The following is a 21,190-nucleotide window of genomic DNA, read 5'->3' on the forward strand; positions in this document are numbered from 1 at the left end:
TCATCAGTCCACCTGTTGTAACGAGCAACTCGCTCGTAGTTCTCAAGCCAGTCCTCGGCGTCCTCGAACACGTCGCTATGAAAAGAGGGGGGTGTTCGCGGCTTATGACACAGGATGTGGGTGGGAAGCCTGCTCTCAGATGTCATTGCAGCAGGTTATATGGCTGTCTGAGGGTGCGTCGTCCTGGTAGCGGCCGGAAGGGGTCCGAATTCAGGGGGCTCTCCACGTAGGCGGCGGCCGAGGCGTTGATGTAGGGGGGTAAGCTCTGTATTGACAGGTTGATTATGCAGGACTGGATCGATACCTGGCTATTCCTCCACCAGATTTGTAATGTTGCGTTACAATATGTCATGCTGTAAATATATGCTCTACCATCATCACCTTCAAGTACGCCTACTGGTCTTCCCTAAGCCAAACTACATAACAGGAAGGGTTTAAAGAACCTACTGAGGAAGAACAAACAACCTAAATTCTACTGAAGGGGCTCATGGAAGCTAAATGGAAATGAAACATTGGTATTTAAAGATATAAATTCCGGGACTAAAAGGAAACTCGTTTAAATTTGACGGATTGTTGAAGTTAAAAACATAAACAAAAGGTTGAGCATGGTAAGGACTATCACCACCCCGTTTTAAAGGCGTCGCTACTAACATCCATCCATCCATCCATCCATCCATCCATCCATCCATCCATCCATCCATCAATCCATCCATCCATCCATCCATCCATCCATCCATTCATCCATCCATCCATCAATCAATCCATCCATCCATCCATCCATCCATCCATCCATCCTTCCATCCATCCATCCATCCATCCATCCATCCATCCATCCATCCTTCCATCCATCCATCCATCCATCCATCCATCCATCCATCCATCCCTCAGGATAACACACTGGGAGAACGAGTATGTTTGATGTTAATACCGCGCCAGTAGCCATCCAGATGTTGGAACCAGTTTGACTGGAAGGAGGCCTACCTCCCAACCCAGAGGAGTCCCTTGATGAGTGCCCGAGCTACGACAGATGCAGCTGCAAAGAGAAAGCTGAAATATACTTGTATGGACGCAAGCAGAGCGCTGCTACGTGCATGCGAAAAGCGCAGCAGCGCACGAGAGTCTGCGCGAATTATTAGTACTGCGAGCCAGGCGGAAGTGCTAGGTTATGTCGTTGAGCGGACGGCTCGCTTTGGTGTTGGGCGGTTCGAGCGGAATCGGCGAGGCCGCCTGCCGCGCCCTCGCTGCCGAAGGTGCCACAGTGGTCGTCGCGAGCCGGCGCATAGAGGCTGCTTGGAGAGTGGCGCAGTGTTTGCCAGGTGAGCATTCTTGACTAACACAGATTTGTAATTTTGCTTCGTTGCAGTGCTGTGAGACGTACCTAGGTCCGGGAATATCGGAAAGGAATCAAAGTCCTAAGGAATGCGTTTTGGGTGTTGGATGAACATTGTAGTTATACGAACGAAGAATTCAAGTCTACATTCGTTTCCGGCCTCTGTAGTGGACAGCCGCTCTCTTTGCCTTTGCTGTCTCTGCCCTCGGTGTCCAAGTGCATTGTCATCACCCACAGAGTTCGCCAAGATTCCGAACGCATAAGCAACGTTCCGTAGTAAGACAGACCTTGGTGTTCTCGTTCCATCAAGCTAGATACCAGCACGATGACCATATCAAAATTACTAGAGCATGATTCTGCCGTCGTGAGGAGGTGTTCGGCTCTACTGGAAGGTAGTAGGTTAAGTGATAAATCTTTTTATTATATGGTGATTTCTGTTTTCAGCTGCGTTCCAACATATTATGTGGGATGTCAGTGTTCCAGGCTTCCCAATAGTGCCTCCTGTAGAAACATTCCCCAACTGTCATAACGCAGTTCACTACATCAGCGCTTGCAAATAATAGGAACGGTTCACTACTCAATGAGTTGTTTTGCAATGTTTGGCCAACTATGCGTTAGCGTTACTAGGTTGCGAAGTATATAATACTAACTAAACTATCAGCCCATTTCTAAGTTTCAGGCTTAGAAGCTACCACTTTAGGCAACATTTCCTGAACTGTTTCCCTATTGTGGGCCCAAGGTGACTTCCCCATAACCGGGGGTTTGTTCTCCCCAGACGCCATGTCTCGCGAGGGCCTGACCTATTCAGCATCAAAAACCAAAAGCATGTGAGACTGGGTGCTGCACTTTTCACGAAGAGGAGAATTGGAATGAAGGTCGCTTAGATTTTTTAATTTTTTCTGGTTTTGAGCCCTGCATTATGGGTCCAGCCCGGACCCCTCCAAATCTGGCACCACCTCGGCAACGGCTACGTGGACTGCGGGATGGTTACAATGCAACGGGGTCCACTTTGACAACTATCCGGGAATTGGCAACCCCACCCTTTGAGATTCGTCGAGTTTTATTTACCGTTGGCTGTGTCAGCAGCACAAAACCTAGCAGCGCTCACAGCGCCGGCTCGTCCCAGCTTATCCAAACAGGGACCACATATGCGTCGCCAAATCGCATTTACACTATCTTACCTCGTTTCGGAGGCCGCACAGTACAATGTTGTAAAACCTTTTACAAGAAATAAAATACCTCGTACATGCTGCTGCTAGATAGACGAACGCAACAATACGTAGGTTCTTAAATACTTTTGAATATTTAAATTATTAAAAAATTTCTTTTCAACATTACATAAAAATATTTCTCCAGAGAAAAACCTGAGCGCCAAAAATTTCAAAATCAACGATGGGAACGCGATAAGAGGGCAAATATGTTTTCATAACTGAGAGTTAAAAAGCCTGCCAATATTTTACATCGTTTTTTTCACACATTATCTGCAACAAGTAAAAGGTCAGCCAAATCTGCGCGAAAAAAAAGAAAACATGTCAATCTGTCTTGCCGACCCAGAGGGCTTATCTGCATTTTAATTAGTAGTGGAACAAAGATGACAGCCTTCGGCTTCACCACCTCCTATAATATACTGTGGATAGGGTATGGTATTTGCAGTATAGAACAATACACCGGTATACCGGCTCCATATATCCCTCAAAGCTATGGATTTGGTCATAGTGTAAAACTCCCGAATCTACCTAACGTAACCTAACCTCGGAAATTGCTACCGCGAGATCTCCTCTCTAGGCATTCTCGTCAACGAAGATCAAACAGTGTGTACCATGCATGAATGTGAAGAGCTATAAGTCACAGACAGCGTTTCTGGCAATATGTCTCGCTTTCCCTTTCAAGGATTATTTTCAGGGCGTCCGAACCTTTACCGGAGGCTCATGATCAAAGGGGGACTACGTCCTGCGTCCTATATATGCCCTTACAAGATCGATGTTTCTTTTCAGCCTTCAGCGGAAGGCATCCTCCACCACAGACTAGCCTGTGTACGTTAAGCAAGTTGTCTTCTATATTATTTCCGAATACTCCGCCTTTGAATGATTTTTCACTTACTGAGAAGCAGCGATGTAATGCGCTGAAAAAAATTACTCAGCTATTTCTTCTCATTTGGTACCAATATTTTTGGCTATTTCCACAGACCACTGGGTCATTTCCCCGGTAATACCGCCGCCGTGTAGCGCCCTAACCGACGCTGGTAAAAATTATTTTCTTTTTCATATCAGATTCATTTGAACTGGATGACGCTTAAGAGTTAAACGATTGGCTTTTGGGCTGGGGAACAGATCATGACTCCTTTCTTCATTCCATCGACTGCGATCTCAGATCTACATGCCAAGCACTTCATTCATCATCATCATCATCAGCAGCAGCAGCAGCAGCCTGATTATACCCACTGCAGCGCGAAGGCCTCTCCCATATTTCTCCACTTAACCCGGTTCTGTGCTAGCTGCATCCACTTGACCCCTGCGAACTTCTTAATCTCATCCGCCCACCTAACTTTCTGCCGCCCCTGCTACGCTTTCCTTCCCTTGGAATCCAGTTTGTTACCCTCAGCGACCATTAGTTATCCCCTCTTCGCACTACATGTCCTACCCATGTCCATTTCTTCTTCTTAATTTCCACTAGAATGTCGGTAACTTGAGTTATTTCTCTTACCCACTCTGCACGCTTTCTATCTCTTAATGTTACCCCTACCATTTTTCGTTCCATAGCCCTCTGGGTTGTCCTCAACTTAAGTAGAACTCTCTTGGTTAGCCTCCACGTTTCAGCCCCATAGGTGAGTACAGGCAAGATGCAACTGTTGTATACCTTCCTCTTGAGCGATACCGGTAAGCTGCTAGTCATAATCGGCTAGTGCTTGCCAAATGCGCTCCATCCCAATCTTATTCTTCTTGTTTTCATTTTCATGGTCCGGATCTGCGGTTACTACCTGTCCTAAGTAGACATATTCGCCTACTACTTCCAGTATTTCGCTACCTAATGTAAACTGCTGTTCCTTCCCGAGGTGTTGAACATTACCTTATGTCTTCTGCATATTGATTTTCAAGCCTACCTTTCTACTTTTTCTGTCTAGGTCATCAATCATTATTTGCAGTTCATCCCCCGAGTTGCTTAGCAAGGCAATGTCATCAGCAAATCGCAGATTACTGAGGTATTCTCCATCTGCCCTTATCCCTAACTGCTCCCATTCCAAGTCTCTGAATACTTCCTCTAAACAAGCTGTGAATAGTACTGGGGAGATTGTGTCTCCTTGCCTAACACCTTTCTTTATGGGAATTTTGTTACTTTCTTTATGCAGAACTATGGTTGCTGTGCAGCCACTATATATATCTTCCAGCACTTTCACGTACGGCTCGTCTACCCCCTGATTTCGCAATGCCTGCATCACCGCCGAGGTTTCAACTGAGTCAAATGCTTTTTCGTAATCAATGAATGCTATGTATAAGGGCTGGTTATATTCCGAGCATTTTTCTATCACCTGATTTATGGTATGGATATGACCGATAGTAGAGTACCGTTTCCGAAACCCTGCTTGATCCTTTGCTTGATTGCAGTCTAAGGTTATCCTGATTCTATTAGTGATTACCTTAGTAAATACCTTATACGTAACAGACAGTAAGCTGAGTGGTCTGTAATTTTTAAGGTCCTTAGAGTCCCCTTTCTTGTGAATGAGGATAATGTTTGCGTTCTTCCATGGTTCCGGTACCGTCGATGACACCAGGCACTGCGTATACAGGGTGGCCAGTTTTTCTAGCACGATATCTCCCCCGTCCTTCAGCAAATATGTAGTTATCTGATCCTCTCCAGCTGGTTTCCCCCTTTTCATAGTTTCTAGTGCTTTCTTGACCTCGTCCTTCGTCACTGGTGGAACGTCTGACTGTTTTTCCCTACCGCCAATCTCATTACGGTCCTGATTACTTTGGCAACTGTAGAGATCTGTATAAAACTCCTCGGCTACTTTGACTATCTTGTCCATATTAGTGATGACGTTGCCAGCCTTGTCCCTTATCGCATACATCTGGTTTTTGCCTATGCCCAATTTCTTCTTTACCGCTTTAAAGCTTCCCCCGTTCTTTACAGCATGCTCAATTTTCTCCATGTTATACTTCCTTATATCGGCCACCTTGCGCTTATTGATTAGCTTTGATATCTAGGCCAATTCGATCTGGTCTGTTGGATTGGAAGCTTTCATACTCTGGCGTTTCTTAATCAAATCTTTCGTCTATTTAGACAGCTTACCGGTATCCTCTCTAACTATCCTACCGCCTACTTCTACCGCGCACTCAGTAATATCTCTGAAATTATTGTTCCTTGCCTCTAGGGTAATGTCGCCATCCTCAGTTAGAGCTGAATACCTATTCTGTAGCGAGATCCTGAACTCTTCTGCCCTCCCCATCACCGCTAATTCGTTGATGGGTTTCTATCTTACCAATCTGTGGCGTTCTTTCTTCAGATTTAGGCTCTTGCGTCGTCTCCTATATCTGACGTCGTCTTTTTTAGCGCGCGCCTTTTTACATACGCTCGTCTTTGCAAGTCACCGAGCGTTGGTGCGACACTGCAATTACCCCCGGGAGAAAAAGGAGGCATCCTGCCGACTCATGGCGTCGACACAACAGGCGGGTCATAACAAGGCTTGAGGCGGTCAACGTGCACTGTTTCACGCCCGCGGCGACGCATATCGGGTGTCAGTGCAAGCGGTTCTATTAAATAGTTCAACGGAGAGGTCTGGCAAATACCTCGATATGAACCATGATACTTGGAAGCAAGTTTTACAGAAAGGCTGGAGGACGTGGCGGGAACCCAAAGCCACACGAGGGAGTCAGTGGTGTATGAAGAAGCTGGACAAGTCGGTGCATGAAGGAACTGCTGGTGGCAATGGTTCTGTGTTGTAAATGATCGGGCCAACTGGCGGCAGTCTTCTGCATATGCGGCTGCTTGAGAGACTGGTGGATTCGGAGTTGTAGGGCGATAAGGGAGTACGGTGTCCATAGTTGAGGTAGGTTCACGGCCGTATAGAAGGAAAAAGGGGAGAAGCCGGTCGTGCTTTGTATTGCAGTATTGTAAGCGTATGTGACGAACGAGAGAATCCGGTCCCAGTTTGAGTGGTCGGACGCGACATATACTTGGCCAGCCTGTCGCTCAAGGTGCGGTTAAAACGTTCCGTCATGCCATTTGTCTGTGGATGGTAAGCCGAGGTAAAACGGTGGACAATGCGGCATTGCTTAAGAAGGGCTTCAATGGTCTCGTAAAGAAAAACACGGTCACAGAGCAATTCTTTACGTGAACCGTGGCGCATATCAAGATGGTGCAGGATGAAAGACGCAACGTCTGGCGCCGACGCCGAGGTAATGGCGCCGACGCCGAAGGTAAAGAGGATGTTTCAGCGTAGCGGGTAAGGTGGCCAACAGACACGATGACCCAACGGTTACCAGCTGCAGTGATTGGCAGTGGCCCATAAAGATCAATACCCGCACTGTCGAATGGCCGGCTGGGGTAGGGCAAGGGCTGCATCGGAACGGTGGAGTGGTGTGGAGGGTTTTTGCGACGTTGGCATTCCTGCCATGAGCGGACGTAATGACGCACGAAGCGGTACATACCCCGCCAGTAATAGCGGAGGTGAAGACGAGTGTGAGTTTTCAACACTCCGGCGTAGGCACACTGAGGATCGGCGTGAAACGCGGCGCATATTTCAGAACGGAGGTGCCGAGGAATGACAAGGAGCCACTTGCGTCCGTCGCAAAGGTAATTTCGGCGGTAAAGCACGCCATCACAGATGGCAAAATGACGAGCTTGGGGACGAACTAACTGAACTGATTGTTATAGGAAAGGAAAGGCGCGGTAACTGTTTCACTTGTTTTCTGTGGACACCTCAACCGCGCCGTAAGGGAAGAAAGGAAGGTGGGAGTGCAAGTGCAAAGAGAGAAAGAGGAGCTGTAGTGGAGGGCTACGGAGTAATTTCGACCACCTGGGGACCTTTAACGTGCGCTGACATCACACAGCACACGGACGCCTCTTCGTTTCGCCTCCGTCGAAACGCAGGCGCCGAGGTCGGGTTCGAACCCGGGTACTCCGGCACAGTTGTCGGGCGTCTTACCACTGATTGATTGATTTATAGGAAGGGAAAGGCGCGGTAACTGTCTCACTTCTTTGCCGTGGACACCTCAACTGCGCCGTAAGGGAAGGGAGGAAGGCGGGAGTGAAAGTGGAAAGAAAGAGGAGCCGTAGTGGAGGGCTACGGAGTAATTTCGACCACCTTGGGATCTTTACCGTGCGCTGACATCGCACAGCACACGGGCGCCTCTTCGTTTCGCCTCCATCGAAACGCAGCCGCCGAGGTCGGGTTCGAACCCTGGTACTCTGGCACAGTAGTCGGGCATCTTACCACTGCACCACCCCGGCGGGGCCGTCTTACCACTCCACGAAGCGTTTGAGAAGCTGGGCGCAGAGAAGGTGTAGATAGAAGCGTGAGAAGAGAAGCTACCCAAGAGTCTTGCCTTTGTTCATTGAGCAAGTCGGCAAGCTCTAGAGATGAGTCACCTACGGTGATAGCTGTCGAGTCAGAGCCGCACTGAAGAGGTGACATAGACAGGGCGTCGGCATCAGAATGCTTACGGCCAGACCGGTATGCGACCTGAATGTCGTACTTTTTTTAAGCGGAGCGCCCAACGAGCAAGACGGCCGGATGGGTCTTTAATGGTGGACAACCAGCAGAGTGCGGGATGGTTGGTGATAACAGAAAAGGGACGACCGTAGAGATATAGGCGGAACTTCCCAATTGCCCACACGATGGCCAAGCACTCATTTTCGGTTACAGAAGTTTTTTCGGCCTTTGCTAAGGTGCGGCTGGCCTATTTAACAACGTACTCTGGGCAGCCGGGTTTTTGTTGCGCAAGAACAGTGCCGGGACCTACACCGCTGGCATCAGTGTGAAGTTCGGTAGGCGCCGTGGGGTCAAAATAGCGGAGAATCGGAGGCGACACTAAAAGGCGCCAAAGCGTCGAAAAAGCCTCATCCCAGTCTGACCTCCAAGACGAAAGAATGGCGTCACCGGCAAGGCGATCAGTCAGCGGCGAGATGATCGAAGCGAAATTGCGGGCGAAACGACGAAAATACGAGTACAGGCCGATAAAACTACGCAGCTCCTTAAAGAAGTTGGGCGTGGAAACAGCTACTGCAGAGAGTTTCGCAGGATCTGGACGAACACTGTCTTTCGAAACAGCGTGCCCCAATATAGGAAGCTGGCGAGCCCCGAAGCAGCACGTTTTCAAGTTTAGTTGCAGGCCGGCGTAACTCACACACCTCAGCACATGCTCGAGGCGGTCCAAATGTGATATAAAAACTTTTGAAAACACCAAAAACTTCGTCCAGATAACAAAGACAGTCATACCACTTGCGTCCGCACAGAATTGTGTCCATCATCCGTTTGAATGTGGCTGGCGCGTTGCACAATCCAAACGGCATGACGTTAAATTCATAGAGGCCGTCAGGTGTCACAAAAGTAGTTTTAGGTCGATCGTCAGCTGCCATGGGTACGTGCCAGTAGCGCGAGCGCAGGTCTAGAGATGAAAGTTCGGCACCTTGAAGGCAATCGATGTGCGCCATCAATACGTGGAAAGGGGTACACGTCCTTTCGCATTATTGTGTTCAGTCGCCGGTAATTAACGCAGAACCAGATAGAGCCATCTTTTTTCCTCACGAGAATAACTGGAGAAGGCCAAGGTCTGTGCGAAGGCATGGTGACGCAGCGCTGAAGCATGTAATTAACGTGCTCGGTGATAACTTGACGTTCTGCAGCCGATAGCCGATAAGGGCGCTGACGTACCGGGGCGTGCGTACCGGTGTCGATGCAGTGAGTGACAACAGATGTGCGCTCCAAAGATGTCTGAGGAACGTCGAATGAGGAACGGAAGCGTCGAAGCAACCTGACGAGCTGGTTGCGTTGATCTGCTGAAAGACTGGCATCAAGACAGCCAGAAAAAGCTGAACTGGAGTTGTCGTTCTGAACAGAAGCAGGCAAAGCAAATAGTATCCAGCTGAAGTGGGGCTGAGTCTTCTGAGACGTCATACGTCTTAGCGTCATCAAAGGACTCGACGTGACCAAGACGTTCTTTATGAAGAAGCGTTGACGAACAAGGAAACGGGTTAGAGACATTCATGGCACTGTAGCCACCAGAGATGGTCAGAAGGGCGAAAGGCAGGATTTAGCAATGGCGACGATTAGCGGCATGAGTCGGAGTGAAAAGAGCAGTCGAATCGGAAAAGCAGGCGCAGAAACGGGCACAAGGACAGTAGAGCAGGCCGGGATGTCAGTATCTTCGGCAACTGTTATCTTATCGACGTGGGGCGGTGTGTCGGACGAGGCAGCAGGTGAAAGCGGAGACAATTCGAGGCGGGCTCGGGCACAATCAATAATCGCACGATGACTGGTGAGAAAGTCGCAACCCAGAATCAGTTCGTGAGAGCAGTGAGACAGCACAAGAAATTCGGCGACGTACAAAACTCCCTGAATGACAATTCGAGCTGTGCACGCCGCAAGCGGTTGAACGCGATGTGAGCTAGCAGTTCGGAGAAAACATTTCGAAACAGGCGACGTAACTTCACGAAGTCTGCAGCAAAGGTTGGCACTTATAGCAGACACAGCGGCGCCAGTGTCCACAAGCGCGAGAACTGCGACGCCATCAACAAACACTTCTATAACGTTAGCCGGGGAAGCCGTCTTGCACAAGTAGAAGAAAACGCAGTTCTTGCCTCCGGAACGGCGGTTATTAGTTTTCCTCGGGGCCAGCAGAAGAGCGATGGCGCAGTGGCGAGAGAGAACGATGGCGGGGAGACGGTGATCGGCGGGAGGAGTGGGAGGGGCGGTGAGGATAAAATGAGTCCGTAGAGGTGCCAGTAGCGAGCGGGGAGGGGAATGTTCATAGTTGGAAATGTAGTAGGAACTGTACAGGCGGGGGCCATTGCGGTACGATTGCGCGCACGGACGGCAAAGCCGGGCGACGTGGCCAGGAACGCCACATGAGTAACAGATTGGGCAGTTATCGGAGGTCCGCCATGGTTTTTTGGTCGGGCGTCGAGGAGGCAGATAAGGGCGGGGCGGAGGTGGTGGTGGTGGTAACGGCGCAGCATACGCGATAGGGCACGATGGTGGTCCGGCGGTGACAGCGGCGTACGTTACACCTGTGACAGCCCTGTCACAGGTGTAAGTTGAGAGCTTGGCGGTAAAACTTCTGCAACTTGCTCCTGGATGGTGCGTCCAAGTGCAGGATCTAGCGATGGAGTGGTTGCGGCAGAAGCAGGGAGGAGCGACAAGTTGGCGAGCCACTTCTTACCGCATAAAGGCCTTGATCTCGGGTAGGAGGGAAGGAGGTTCAGACGCGAGGCCGCATGCTGTCGGAGGCGGGAATAACCGATCGCTCATGGCAGAACGTCGAGTAGAAGCTCGTAGTCTCTAAGGATGTCGTAACTTTGACAAAGCTGAACCAGTTCGACGACGGTTTGCGGGTTTCTGGCCGTCAACATATGAACCGTATCATCAAAGATTCCCTTTAGGATGTTGGTGATTTTATCAGCTTCGGACATAGAAGGATTAACACGTTTATAAAGATCAACAATATGCTCTATGTAGCTGGTGAATGCTTCCTCAGAAAGCTGAGCGCGGGCTTCGAGGCATTGTTTGGCGCGGAGTTTGTGCACGGCGGGGCACCCGAACACCTCGGAAAAGTTCGTTTTGAAGGCCGACCAGGTGGGCAGGTCAGGTTCGTGGTTGCGAAATCATGAATTGGCCACATCTGTCAGGTAGAACAGGACGTTAGCTAACTTTGTGTTATCGTCCCACTTGTAGGCGCTTACACGTTCATATGAAGATAGCCAATCATCCACATCCTTGTCATCTGCGCCACTGAAGAAGCTGGGGTCACGCTGGCGAAGCCCACCAGAGCGCAGGATGGTAGGTGGAGCGGTGGGAGCAGTCGAGCATGGTGTAGCGGTCTGGCTTGTTGCTTCAGGCATAGTGGGTGGCGGAGCGAGTGTGCGACAGCAAAGCTCCAGCGTGAGAGAAGGGAACGAAGAGCAGCCTCCACGAAATGTAAGAGTACATTCAATATCAGGTTCTCAGGTCGATGTTTTCGTCGAACGTTTTAACTAGCAGGACAGTGTCTTGCGTCGTCTCCTGTGTCTGACGTCTTCTTCTTTAGCATGCGCCTTTTTTACATACGCTCGTCTCCTTTGCCACAGTCACCGAGCGTTGGTGCGACACTACAACTTAATTATCGTAAATTGCCTGAATGCATCAGTTCGATGAATTCAAGGAGATTATAAAAAATTACTTGGTAGTTTAACTGTGGCTAACACTAGAGGGAAACGAAAGCTCATTGCCAAGCTTGGATTAAACAGATTGTGACACATGGCTTCACTTGGTTTCAATTTTATTGTTTCAAATGCTTTCACTGGGTTTCAGTTTTATTGTTTCCGACGGAAACACGTCGATGGTTCGTAAAGTAGTGTGTCTTGGTTTTTTTCTTCTGTGTGAAGGAGCACTGAACAAGAGTAAAGGGATGCCTCAGTTCGCAGGTTGAGCCAACGTTTCGACAAGGGGAAATGTTTTAGTCTTGAAACATGTTATTGTTTGACCTAACGGGGCTCGGGAGCCTTCCACTACGGCACCCCCTTTCTCTCCTTTGCTTTCACTCCCACCTTCCTCCCTTCCCTTACGATGCTGTCACGAAATTGCTTGTTACCTTCAAAGTTTTTCGAGGTCAAATTAGCTCCCATGTCGACGGCTTGAATACCTGGCGTGGTGAAGCTTTCACTTCAAATCTTGTGGCAGAGCCGTAGCTCGGCTAAGCCAGTAAATCTGTACCTATATCTAGTTTCCTCGGGTTTCGTCATGTTCTCAAGCCTTTGTTGATCTTATATTGAATAGCAAGACTTGTCATCACACATCATTTTTCATTTCACGCACAGAAAGGAAGACTGCGCGGCAATCAATATAGTAATACGCGGCCATTTCGATGGAATGTATGCAGAATTCTGAATGCACAGATTCTCTTTAATATACTACATTCAATGGCAGTCAGCTGCTGTGTGGTCGGATGTTGAAATTTGATGTCAAATTAAAGTGGAATTTTATTTTATTATGACAAGGAGTACTCCTCCTTGTTGAAGTTCCCCAATTTCACGCAGAACTCTGAAACAGGGCCGCAAGCTGGCACACAGGAGCAAACTACATTAATCGTATGTTTTATTGATGTTCACGGCACCACTTAAACTCACTGTATGCCGCTCTCCACAAGTCTAAAAAATAGGCTTCTTCGATCACTGCGATCAAAAGCAGCCATCTGACAGCAGTGCATACTCCGGCTTACTTATCAGATTCAAGACGACTGGCATCGCCTTGTTTCGCCTGAATTTATACACGGAGTTATGCGCATAGCCGGCATGTGCCATTCGCGGAACGGCGCGTGCGTCAGCGGAGCCACCAACCGGCACTGAAGATATGATGCCACACCCCTCGCATCTGCTGCTTCTCTCCGCGGCGCATTCCACACATTCCTGGGCGTTTCCACAGCGATAGGCTTGACTGTTAGCCGAATGTAGCTCTCGCTAAAAAACCTGCTGCAGTGGAAGTCGCGCACGTCGAGAGAAGCTTCCGCGACGCTATCTTGAGGTGGAGAGAAACGCGAGCCAGTATTCTCAGAGCGCCCGCTGAGCTAACGAGTTAGTGAAGGCTGTCAGAGTGGGAGGCATGTTACGCGATTAAGAAAAATATATGATTGGTTCATGTGTTGCTTACGGTTATACGAACCATGTACAAACGACACCAAGGGTCACATTTCACAAATTGCGCCCATTAGAGCTCTTTCCAAAGTCACCATGCTCCTTGCATTGCAGCGCGTACGTGTGGGAATATAGCGGCTGTTTCTTCCTGCTAGGTTTCCAAAGGATCCTGAGGCTCTAACACTTCGGGAACGGGCTCTTCACCACTAGGGCTGGCAAGCAAGAGAGGGAGGCCGTTTGTGTTCGGTTCATTTTATTCTACAATTTCTTGGCTGGGCTAAACAAACGGCGCGTTTGCGGATAAGCTCTGTGCCGTCTCTGTTATCACCGGAGCGACTCTAGGCGCCGGTAATCATATTGCAGAGCATGGAATGGCCTGGCTCATGCACGCTGTCGCGAGACGCAACTTTATCACATTTGTAGTGCGAGATCACGCCGAGACTATTACCGAGTGATTGGCGACAATATATAAAGATTAAAAATCGCAGGCCTGCAGTTTACAGTGCACTAGCACAAGATCGTGGCCTTTCTGAGAACAAACGAATAAAATCCGTGGTCTGCCACTGTCCAGAAAAACTTTCCCTCGTAATTTACGGGAAAGGCAACGGAATGAATTCAGTAATTACGAGGATTTAGAGAGACCGGGTGCTACATTAGGGAGCGGCCCAATAACCGCTGCGTACATGGATTTAAGAAACGGATAATTACACTTTGATCGCCGAAGTTCAAGAAAATAATCATGAAATCTAACTGGAGAGTTCAGAGTCCTAGGGTGGGCATGAATGCGCTAGTGATTATTATGAGGCTAAGGTTAGGAAATTTAGTTATCCTGAACGCTTTTGCGTGACTGTTATTATTAGAGAATCGTCTAGGATGAATTCATATATCGTTCCAAATAACGCATTTTAAAAACTACACGACGCAACAGCTCGTACACATCAACCTCCGCTCATGACTCCTTATAATAACAGCATACAAATAAAAAACACAGGACTTGCAATATCGGTTAAATATCAATATGAGCGTGACGATATCTTCTTTTGAAAAGCCCATGTCCGATGAAAACTATTTGATGTCATATTGAACGCAGTTTTCTTGTAGACATACAATTCTTGGTGGCAAGAAAGTTAAGTTATTTTACGCATTTGCTCATGCCGACAGATGAATTAATATTAGCAACCTGCTTTGATTTGAGGCAGCTTAACGTTGTCTTTGTTTAGCATGTATTTGTTAAATGTGATGAATTTGTTTGACATCTGATCGCAGCGGCCCCTGCATTTTGTAACATAATCGCAGGGGATACAAAGCACTGTGCCATGTGCGTGGACGTTGGTGAGACGGCGTCCGTTGAGGAGCTTTTTCGGAATATCCGCACTATGTTCTCGCAGCCACTCAGCATCGTGGTAAACTCCGCCGGAATAGGCGGCCTCTCTCCTATCGCTGACTGTACCGAAGGCTTGTTCGATGAAGTCATCAAGGTTAACTTGAAGGTGAGCTGCCAAATAACGTTTCTTCCGGCCTTTGGAGGCTCCTCGCCGCTCACCTTATTCGAATTGAATGCAAAACATCTTATGTACTCAGGTTCCAGCACTGCTGGCTTGGTGAATGTGCCAATATTATGACCTGGAGCGTACCCTAGGATTAGTTGTAGCCAAGAAATTCGCTTGGGCATAAATATCTACATCACAAAAGAGGTTGAAAAGGGTCGATTAGTAAGAAAACATGTTCATTTCTCATATTTAATCCGACCAGATATAATGACAATGCAATTTTCACGTAAAATATCTTCTTCCTCACTGTATTCCTCTAACTGGAAAAATTAATGACAAGACACCACAACAGTTGTTACTTACTCTCTGAACGCAGATAACTTGGCAAATTGAGATGAATACACACCTATAGCATGAGTGCCTAAGCAAGGACGGATAGCTTGAAAATATGAACGCTATGCATGTTCATTGTGCACAGTGTTGAGGACACACGATTATTGTTGCTTTAGACACATGGGTGCTCCTTTGCAGCGTGCATTCCGCGTGTTATTATTTTCGTTTTGATTTGATGTGCATATCTCTATATTTATTTTTTTATTGTTTATATATTTGTTTATTATTTATCTCCATTACTGTGGCATTAACATTTTTTTCTTATTTTTCTACTTTATTCACTGTTTGCTTCTTAGGGCTAAGCAGAGGTTGAAGTGAACGCTTGTCGTGTCCCTTATATTAACGTCGGGTCAGTGTTTATGTGTGCATGCTAGGTATGTTGTATCTTCAGCACTGTTAGCGCAGGTTGCCTGCTTGTTGTAACAGATTTTTCGTGGTAATATGGAGGTCACTGCCTTTATTCCACTACATCGTAGAGAAAACTCGTCCAAAGTTCAATTATTCCAAGGAATCTGAGTTGCAAAACTGCTATTTTACAGATGCAGCATTATAGTTAGTCGGGTTTCCTATTGCAGAGTGCTTCAGCAGCTAAATGAATCTTTAGATCAGCATATGATTTCGTAGATTAGATGCGTTGTGGGATTTGCGGAATGCCCTCAACGTCTGTGCAGTACCTTCCACTTAACGGCAACCGAGCAACGTGCTTAAGAAACATGGGTCCCATAAGCCAGGCAAAAAAATGTTGGCGGCGGGTCAGCGTTGCTAGGCGCCATTAGAAGTAAATGTTTGCATTCGTTCAGCTAAACCTTGCTGCATTTTGCTTTGTTTCTCCCATCCTATCATGTTTAGCTATCTAATTAACGGATTCAACAGACTATAATCAGATATGAGAAGTCTAATGAACGGCTTTAGTGCAATAGTGTGTGTGGAGACAAAAAGGATGCAGGCGACTACATTCGAATGGCCGCCAAAAACATCTGCAGCTTTTCCCATGAAGTAGCCGACTACCGAGTCTATCCGGAAGGCAGATGACAAATGTTCTCATTCAGACGTTATTTCATCTACCGATTTATCGTTAGCCTTCCTTCTTCCTTCTGGACAACAGTGTATCCCAGAGGGCGCAAAATAAAATATATATTCAGTCAGCCACAAAGACAACCTTTTTGAAACTTCTCACGTCAACTTAGTCAGTGAAAAAGTGACTTTGTGCAGAAAGGACCGTTTTGCAATAGTCGGGGGAACTCTAGCCTATGTCAGCAGCCAGAGCATTACATCATTGCTTTGTACACTGTCGCGATGCCGTGTTTTGCGGGGGAGGGGGGGTGACATTGTTCAACGGACAGTCTAAGAGGACTATATTATGGTGAGGCTACCAAAGAAAAACATAATATAATGTTTCTCTGCCCGTGCCACTGGGTATAACGGGCTTACTCTAAGAGGACATTATTAGTACGATCTCTAATGCTCCGTGTGTTTTTATTCCGCTCATGGGGCTTGCTTAGTCTGGGGAGGAGCTGCGCAACAGACCGCCGCGCGGAGCCGCCACATTCATCGAAGTACCTGTTAGGACACCAGTGTATCTTGTTGAGGGGATATATTCTGAGCAGTACCGACCTCTTGCCTGGTGGCCTGAACTCAATGCATATTATGTCGCCTAGAATGTTCACGTGTGGCCAAAGGTAGACCTGGATGCAGGTACGACTGTGTATGAGTAGTTGAGGAAAGCGACCGGGGTAAATTGCTTTTGATGCCTCTTAATATTGTTATACTTATTTAAATAAGAAAACAAACAATACCGAGTTGCCGCAACTGCCTAACCGATCTGGAATAAAAACTAGAGTACGGGCTTTCCCATAGTCGCGGATTGTTCGCTGATACTGGGGACGATGGAAAGTGCACTTCGAAAATTTGGACTCCTCAGATCACTTCGGCATTTTAGATTGACCTGGGCACATTGAAATGCATGCCGAAATGCAGCGTTTAAACCTGTGTTTATAAACTACATCTGGTCAACATGTATAACCTACACGAATAGTGGTGCTAGCCTTCGTCACGACTCACCGACAGCCCTCGGCTTACGCGTTTATTTTTCTCAATAAACGTTAACGACGGCTCGCTGTTCCTACTCCTGCGCAAGCTGGATCAACAACTCGAAGTCAAAGCGATTTCAAAGTGCTACACCCACATAAGATTGCGCAATATAGAGTGGATTACTATTGTGTTCACTTGAGCACTAAAGAGGAACGTTCTTGTCTGTAAATATATACTAGACCATATTTTAAGAATTACCTGGATGACAGCCTGGACGTACAGCGCAACCTGTACCATTATTGAGGCTTGTGAAGTATGGAACATACGCGCCCATATGACCTTAAACCTCGAATGGTCTGGCCAAATTGAGATGTGGCAGAAAAGCGCAGGGACGTGTTCAACAATAGTAATAGTCGGAGGAGAAAAAAGTCATACGCCGAACACCAGACACAAGGCGCAAGCGTTTATTACGAGTGTAAACGTTCAAAAGATGTCCTGCATTCTAAGCCAACTTTTTTTCTAACGAAGTCATCACGTTGGTTCAAATGTGAAGGCAGGCTTTATTTCACACTGGCAAGGATTAAATAATATTTGATTTACGATTTAATAGAGCGCCGTTTCGAGCCTCGAAGCACATGTATGGATGGCATGGTTGGAGGATAAATATGTTGCTGATTGTAATTTTCCGCGCCTGGGTGCCGCTCAATCCCTGCTCACAAGGATGCGGGATCGAATCCCGGACTCGGAGGCCACTTTTAGATGGAGGCGAAACGCATGGCGCCCGTGTGTTGTGCTATATAAGGGCACGTTAAAGAACCCCAGGTGGTAGAAATTTTTAGATTCCTCCACTAGGACATCTCTCATAGCCTTAGTCACTTTTGGGACGTTAAACCCCACAAACCAAAACGAACCTTTTTAATTCTCCTGAAGGCAGGTGTAAGAATTCATAACGCATTCGACTGCATTGTCGGCTGTGCGCAAAACACCGCTACTTTGTAATCCGCAACGGATCCTGGATGTCAGATATGTCCTGGGGAGGAGGTTGTAGCTTTGACAATGAGTATCTCAAGCTCGGCAAAGAGATGAACCATGCCATCAAGAAACACATGATTATAGTGCAGTAAGAGTCTGGGAAGTGTATTGAAAATAGTGCTCACTCAATCACGGGCAACCTGTTCTACGTAATACGAACATAATACGAAATAAGCGATGTTCAAGGCACGTTACGCCAATTCTGCTCATGACCCATGTATGAAAATTCACTGCGCCCCTACCTCTCAATCCATGCCTGCAATTGACCCCTGGAAAGTTACTCAGAGGGTAGATTGCCCGCATTATATTTATTGGAGAGAACGAGGGAAATTCAATTTCAGAAAAGCAAATCAAATTCAGGATTGCAGACGGTGAAAGCCGATGCCTGAAAAGAGCGTGTCATGCTGTGTTCAGGAATTTTATCATAAAAGCCGAGTGGAGGACGTTATTGCAAACATTCCTGAACTGGCGCCGGGCCTCGCGCTGTTATTTCCGGTGATAAGAGAAATGTTACTGTTCTTTTGAACGTGTCTTCTAAGTCCAACGCATACACTATGCTTTTTTTGCGTTCATTGTCAATTATGATTTTCTACTGCAACGTTAAGCATTACGTTAGGAGCCACACGCTATATTCACATTGACAGAAGCGCGACAAAGAAGTGTGAAAGAGAAGTACGACCGCTTGCCCTCAATGGTGTCTTCACTGAAGCAAATTTTGTAACTATGCTGGCGTACAGGAGTGATGCTACTCCCATCCAGTGCGCGTCACATGGTCTACACAAGCACTAAAACACGTAAAGTAAAATCAGTAAATTAACATGAATAGTGTAAAACTTAACGATGAACGCAACACAAAAACATGGTGTAAAGAAACAAAAGAGATAAAATGTAAGAGGCGTGTGTAATTAGTGCTGCTATATATTAGAACCTATCGTGACTGCATTAGTTAGACGTGCACTGTTCCACTTCTGTCCATGCACAAATTTTGGCAATGGGCGTTTTCATGACAATGTTCACACTCGTACAATTTTATGATCGATCACTGGCTCAGGCTTAGTCTTTTCTTTATGAAAACGTCGAAGAAAGGTTTCGCCATCATATTATGTTCCGATTAATACTTTTCCCGAATCCAACATTTTTCAAGTTAGACATATTTCGTCCAAAAGTTATAAATTACCCAAGCGGAAATTTTTCTAGGGACACTGCATTGCTGATTCGGCTTTGCATTTGTGGGGCAGTAAGCTTCTTTTTCTAATTAATTTGAAACTAGGAGGGCACTGTTGTTACGAGGACAACGGTGCTGTGTCACACCAAGCGCCTTCAGATTCTGTTCCTTGCAGCAACAAATTTCGTGATTCATTTGTCTAGTTTCACTCCGCAGCAGCTCCCTTGTAGGAAAGTCGTCAGGGTTCATCATAACGTCTCCTTGTAGATAAGACATTTAATGAAGAATCTTTAGTTCACTAAATCTGCAGCGGCGTCTTTAACCAGGAGAAGTAGAAGCGGCTTCCGATATGTCAGGACTCAGTAGTATAGCTCGCGTTGCAATTTTGCAGACTCTATACCGTGCGCAAATATTTGACCGCTCTTGCATTTTACCGCCCTCTTTCCACTTTCATTCCCACCTTCCTCCCTTCTCTTACGGCGCGGTCCGGGTGTCTACAGAGTAGGACCGTTCTGATTGCAGCTTCTGCAGTTCCATTGAATCCCATGAGCCATAGTACTCATGAAAGGGGCACAGATTTACGGCGCTTACTATCGTATGTGAGTGTGGTACGTTGGAACTCCTCAAACATAGTCTGCACATGGCTCTGCATGGAAGTGAGGGCAGATGTAAGAGTTGCATGTGATTCGAGTGACGACATAAACAATGAAGATTATGTCTACTCCCCTTTATCCCCATCCATGGCCATGAGCCTTCCCATTCAATAAAGGACATTCAATCAATCAACCCTTCCTGTGAACCAATTTAACTTTTTATTTTATTTATTCACTACCTGCAGTGGTTAATTCGGGGAGTTCCGAACAGGAACTTCTTCCTTTTTCTAATTGTAGAATGAAGAATAAACAAAAAAGAAATCACCATCCAGGCGGTCCAGCGTACGCCGTAGCCCTCCACTACGGCTTCCCTTTCTCTCTTTGCACCTTTACTCCCATCTTCATCTCTTCCCTTACGGCGCGGTTGAGGTGTCAACAGAGCAAGTGTGACAGATACTGCGTCTTTCCCGTCCTGTGAACCAATTATTATTGACTATTATTACTTGTGCGTCGTGTGCGCTGGTCCTTCGATTTGCCGTTTCAGGCATCTGGATTGCAAACAAATTTGGAGGGCTCTGCAATAGCATTCAGCAGATGAAAGGACATTCTCTTACATGCAAGCGAGATGAAGCGCATACATCATAATGTTCGCCGAACACATCTTTATTCTCTCTGAGTGAGCGCAAATACAATTTCTTTTCTAGTACTGTTCGGTATGACTGCATGCAATGAGAGGACCTTAATGGTTGCCTTCATTACGCGGGTATGCAGTTTTCTGTCTGTTTCATACACTATTCTGCGTAATCTGCGAAGCTTATAATCAGCAAAGCTTTTTTAATATTTTTTTTCGTTCCTTTCAGGGTGCCTTCGCGGTTATGCGCGCAGCCTGTCGAGAAATGATCCGCGCCGCTGAAAAACTGCCCGATGGAGGCGGTGCCATCGTAAACGTAACCAGCACGTCGGCCAAGTTCTGCAGTTTCGGCAGTTGCGCTTACGCTGCCTCCAAAGCTGGCGTTGAGGCTCTCACAAAGTCAGCGGCTAAAGAAATGGCAATGCATGGCATTCGATGCAACTCCGTGCGAGCTGGATGGACGGACACAGCAATGACTGCTGATCTGAGCGGCGACCACACGGCCTTTTTGATGTCCGAGACGCCCATGAAGAGATCCGCGAAGCCGCTGGAAATTGCTCAGGCTATCGTGTTCCTGTGCTCGCCTAAGGCTAGTTCTTACATTACAGGGGCTTCGCTCTTAGTCAGCGGAGGATTTTGTATGTAACTTTGTACGCAAGGATATATGCTGTCGACATAAAGTGCGTCCGATACATATATCTT

The 21,190-nt window shown here is 47.1% G+C and overlaps 1 protein-coding gene across 1 annotated transcript; it reads left to right on the forward strand.

Moving 5' to 3' along the window:
• Positions 1–1,165: 1,165 nt before the first annotated feature.
• On the forward strand, positions 1,166–21,134 carry LOC146177588 (carbonyl reductase family member 4-like). Its single transcript, XM_084581156.1, has 3 exons — positions 1,166–1,316; positions 14,450–14,643; positions 20,718–21,134. Exons 1-3 carry the CDS (start codon positions 1,166–1,168, stop codon positions 21,132–21,134), a joined length of 762 nt encoding a protein of 253 aa, XP_084437282.1.
• Positions 21,135–21,190: the final 56 nt, after the last annotated feature.

The sequence above is a fragment of the Amblyomma maculatum genome, chromosome 10 (assembly GCF_055883805.1).
Source record: "Amblyomma maculatum isolate TAMU_Amacu chromosome 10, ASM5588380v1, whole genome shotgun sequence".
In the NCBI taxonomy this organism is placed as follows: Eukaryota; Metazoa; Arthropoda; class Arachnida; order Ixodida; family Ixodidae; genus Amblyomma; species Amblyomma maculatum.